Raw genomic sequence first — 5,000 nt, forward strand, 5'->3', positions numbered from 1 at the left:
GTGTAATTACTCCTTGTTTTAGTGAAACAGGAAGTTGTCCAAAATCAATTGATTCTTTGAAAACAGGAAGTTAAAAGGGTTCAGGATCATTACAAAATGCGTTAAAAACTCCTCCGTCAATCCGTCAATTCCAGGAGACTTATTGTCTTTAAGACCGTTTATACAATCTGTAACTTCCTGAATGATGAACTCTTTATCACGTGAATTACTGAAATCCGCTCTAATCTGATTAATATTGGCTGTTAAATTGATAAGGGAAAAAAAAATCTATATTATTGGGTTGATTAAGTGAACTGTGTAGATTACTATAAAACTGAGTACCAAAGTTACCTACGTCCTTAGGAGTCTCCATAGCAACACCGTTTATTATTAATATGTTCATAGAGGTTATTTCCCTATTTCTTTTTTCGTTAACTGAAAAAGTATTTGTTTTTTTCCTCCTGTTTCCATCCATTTTTGTCTTGACCTAACAAAAGCAGCTCTAGCTTTCTCAAACTAGTTTTCATCAGTGGAGTTTAAACAAAAACGTCCACTAATGTGTTTGTTAGTGTTTCGTAAAAATAACATAAAAAGGCAGTAGTGGAGCAAAAGGAGGCAATTTTATTTTGATGAAAATAATTTAAGTCATAAAACTGCAATCCAAATATTTCATTTTTATAGGCTTCACAAAAAAAGGAAGAAAAGGACAAATAAATAATAGAATCCTTCGCATGTGAAATAGTGGAAGCATAGAAAATAAACATTTATATGAGGTTATACATTGAGAGTAATTTCTGACATTTCAAAGATTTTTTTGTGCCCATCATAGACATAACATAAGAATTATATTCTACCAAACAAAAAATCGACCGTAGAGGATTCTTGCATATTTTTTGTATTTGTGATTTAAAAAAAATCACCAAGAATAATACATAAATGAGCAATGTACTGAATCCGAGAGTTTGTGTTGTAATACAGAAAAATTATATTGAAAGTGTTATATTCTGTTATTAATTTTTTTTCTGAGAGACAGGTAAAACTCCCTAAAAGGTAAGTGCACAGAGCGCTGTGAGCAGGAAATGAATGATAAGGGTAAAGGCTGAAAAATCCAAGTGGAAGATATTTTGACTCACTTCTACAGCAATAAAAATATTACTAACAATAATAAAAAAGCGAGAGCTAATACTCTGTCAGCTGACTCCAAAACACTTCTATAAGTCGCTCTGGATGAGTGCGTCTACCGAATGCTGCAAAAGTAATAAACATAAGCAATTTAGATACAGTGCTGTGAAAAAGTATCCGTCCTGGTTTCTTCTGTTTTTGTGTATATCCCATAATAATTGTTTCAGAAATGAAAAGAAAATCTAAGAAAAAGCAAAGGCAACCTGAGTAAACACACAATACAGTTTTTAAATGTTCATTGTTAGACTTTCCTCGAATTTTACAGTTACTCACCACAAAAAAGCCCAGTAAAATACCATATATATTATTTAGGGTTGGCTACTGTAATATGCACTGCATTATGGGTATTTTTTTAATGAAGTTTACAGTAACTTACTGTACATGTGAATTTGCAGTACTTTACTGTTTACACAAACGCAGTAGTGCTACTGTAAATGAAGAAGACAGATTTCTTAAGTGTGCCACCCTGGAAATTCTTATTAAAGTCATTTACCTGGGAACCAAACATTTAGCTAATTAGTTAAAACATTTTATAACTCAAATATACAAAGAAAAGTAGCTTATTATGGTTTCTTTCTAGAACCACACAGTAGATTATATCTGCAATAGCTGGAAACAGTCATGCAGGAAATAAGGGACATGAACGCATTCACTTGTGCATTACAGATGTTCCACAGTGATCACAGCAACAAGGAACCTGGATTGCTACTGAGTAGCCTATTATACACTTCATAACAGCCAGAATGAACTTTATGACTGCCTGTGTGACAGTGTATATGCTGGTTTGGCGTATGGTCTTTGACTTTAATGGAATTAGAATATTACCAACATTTACACTACTATATTTACAATTTATGATACAATTTCCTAAAAATTTCAGAAGCACAATATCATAAAGATGACACTCCGGTTGCTGCAATTTGGCCATTATGAAAACAATTTAATATAAAATAAGCACATTCTTTTTTTGCCTTCCATTTAATCTTAAATACATTTTCCATACATGCAAAAAGTTAAAACATCACAGTAACATGCACTGAATCTTTCTGATGAGCAAAAACACACATATAATGGCGTTTCATGATAGGGCCAGTAGAGGGCTTCAGTACTCTATGAATTCAAATTTGAACAAATTTCTGTTTATGCATTTATGACTCTATTTAGAAATCATCTTTTAAAATAGCATTGTTTTAGTGTTGTTGTTTTTTTTGTATAATTACAATAATAGAAATGAAAACCTAGTAATAGTTGCGTCAATAAAGCATAAGATTTAGAAAGTGCTGCTCCCTCGCATGAAAGTAAACTTTCCCACAGTGGTGTGATTCCGACGTTGATTTGATGTGTTTCATGGTTTGTGCAGAATTTGGTTTATTTTATTTGACAAATAGAAGGAATTTGGCATTTTAAGATCATCCATAAACAGCGGCACTTGCTGTAACGTTAGCGGCATCTGAGCATGCCACCGGAAGTGTGCGATTTGAGCCTGCGGTCTCACTTTATGACAGAGGCGTTCAAACTATTACAGGGGGACACTGGCGAGAGAGAACCCCCCCCCCCCCCCCCCCCCAAAGAATGCGTGGTTACGCCCATGCGTCTCACCACCCGCAATTACACTTCTGTTGTATCCCTCTGTAGTAAGTGTGTTATACAGAATGGAGCTGGAATAAAACAATGATAAGGAGCCAAAGAGGTATGGGAGGAACTAAACTGGTTTTCAACCCGTGGCTGCTACACTGTTGTAATATGGCACCATGCTGTCCTTTTTGCACTGCTCACACATCACATCACTGCTTCAAAGCTTTTGTTATATGTCTACACTGATCATACCATACAGCTGCAATATGTATATAGTGTTGTACATATGCGATATCTACAGGGGCTACTTGTATAGTGGGACTGTACATTGTTGCTTGCTGTATATACTGCTCATATGCAATTGTGTGTGTGTGTGTATACATATACATATACAGAGAGAGAGAGAGAGAGAGAGAGAGAGAGAGAGAGTTTGAGTTTATGTCGATACATATTTATACATCCTGTACATACTCTTTATAGTATAAGTAAGCATTGGTCAAATTTTTTACAGTGTATAAAATTTATAGTGGTTTAAGATTTAAGTGGTTAGCACGTCCGCCTCACACCTCCAGGTTCCTGCCGTGGCCCTGTGTGTGCGGAGTTTGCATGTTCTCCTCGTGCTGCGGGGGTTTTGTAACTGTAAGTGACTAGTCAACTTAATCCTTTACATGGTATTCATAAGGTGCCATAACTTTCTGCTACTCTATGGATCATGCTGAAGTTTGAACAAAATGGTTTGACTTAATATCCGCAGCAGTGGTGTACAAGCCATTTCTTCCTAATTTGTTTATTAACTTTTACTGAATGCCTAAATGGAATAAAAATTACTTGCCAGATTCAGATACCCATAATCAAATTATTCTAAAGTATGAGTTCATGTTTATGTCTCAGTGTTTGTTCCATGCCACAGTAGTTTACTCAAGTTGTCTCAGTGTCTTTGTTTCTCAGTTCGTTGCTTCAATAAAAGTCATTATCTGCACCTGCTTCTGGCTCGACCACGACACGTGACAATCATCAATAACTGTACTATCATTTCCAATAAAATGCATTTAATATGGAAAAATATATTCACTGAAATTTTTCAGAGACTTTTTTACACTAGTTTACACTAAATGTCTAATATTCTGTTCTGGTGGAAATTTGCCTTAACTGTTCAAGTAATTTGGAACCTTTAAAAATAACTCGACTGCTTCTATACCTTTGGCTTATAGTGTATATGACTGCTCCCTGTCATAAACCCATACAAGGAAATAAAAAGTAATCATTCTGACTCCAGATCAGGAGTGGGTAAAGACAGACTGGTGATCTGATCTATATTATATATGCATACTTTAGATAATGCCTCTCTGAGGACCATGTTGCATAGTTCCCAATTTGAAGTACTGTAGAACTCCTCAGCATTAGATCACCCCATTTACTCCTGTATACTCTTTCCATGCCTTCCTGCTCTTTGCCTGGCAAAGCCATTCACAAAACATATTTGACAGTTGGGGCCTCATTCTAAAATCACCAGATACCAAATGTACGACAGTTTTTTCCTGCTGCCACCACTAAGTATAAATGTTTATACCTTAAGTAATGTAGTCACGGAGGGTATGTACATTTTTCACACTACATTCATATTTTTATTACACTTTCACATTGAAATAATATTTTATGGCAAACTATTACAGGGGGACACTGGCGAGATAGACAATACCAGAAACACATCGGGTCAGGTGGGGTTTTATTGTTATTCCTCTATATATGTAGGAAAGTAATGCCATTTCTCCAGGACCACTGGTGCAACACATAGCAGTACATAAGACTACATAAAGTGCAAATACCCAACAGTGTGAGACAAGTGCAGGACAATAAATACACAGGACAATAAATACACTGAACAATAAATACACAGGACAATAAATACACTGAACAATAAATACACAGGACAATGAACACGTGGGACAACAGAGCAGGGTTGCATGGGAAAAACTAAAAATCCTACAGTCCTGGATTCATTGGAGGATCATCTCTGAATCTTCTCACAATGTAAATGTCAGTCCGATGACTCCTACAGCGATAATCAATCCTAGTAGAACAGGCCGCACTGTAACTTCAGCGCTGTTGGTGGTTGTTAACTCTTGTAGCCCTGGTGAAAACATCATAACTTTTTAAATAAAAGGACGTTTTCAAAGCTGTAGATGAGAAACTGTGCAGCTGTGAACACTAAGAGGAATTTATGTGTCGGTTTGGTCTTTTCACGCTACCTGACATCACGGAGA

At 35.9% G+C, this 5,000-nt stretch overlaps 1 protein-coding gene across 1 annotated transcript in view; it reads right to left on the bottom strand.

Annotated features, from left to right (window-relative positions):
- Positions 1-4,342: 4,342 nt before the first annotated feature.
- LOC108266273 (uncharacterized) overlaps positions 4,343-5,000 on the bottom strand; it is a 2,694-nt gene continuing 2,036 nt past the window's right edge. The window contains exon 5 of the mRNA XM_053685140.1: positions 4,343-4,867. Within this exon, the coding sequence (XP_053541115.1) occupies positions 4,761-4,867 (107 nt within the window). The 3' untranslated portion in view covers positions 4,343-4,760. The remainder of the gene's footprint in view (positions 4,868-5,000) is intronic.

Source organism: Ictalurus punctatus, chromosome 13 (assembly GCF_001660625.3).
Source record: "Ictalurus punctatus breed USDA103 chromosome 13, Coco_2.0, whole genome shotgun sequence".
Taxonomy (NCBI): Eukaryota; Metazoa; Chordata; class Actinopteri; order Siluriformes; family Ictaluridae; genus Ictalurus; species Ictalurus punctatus.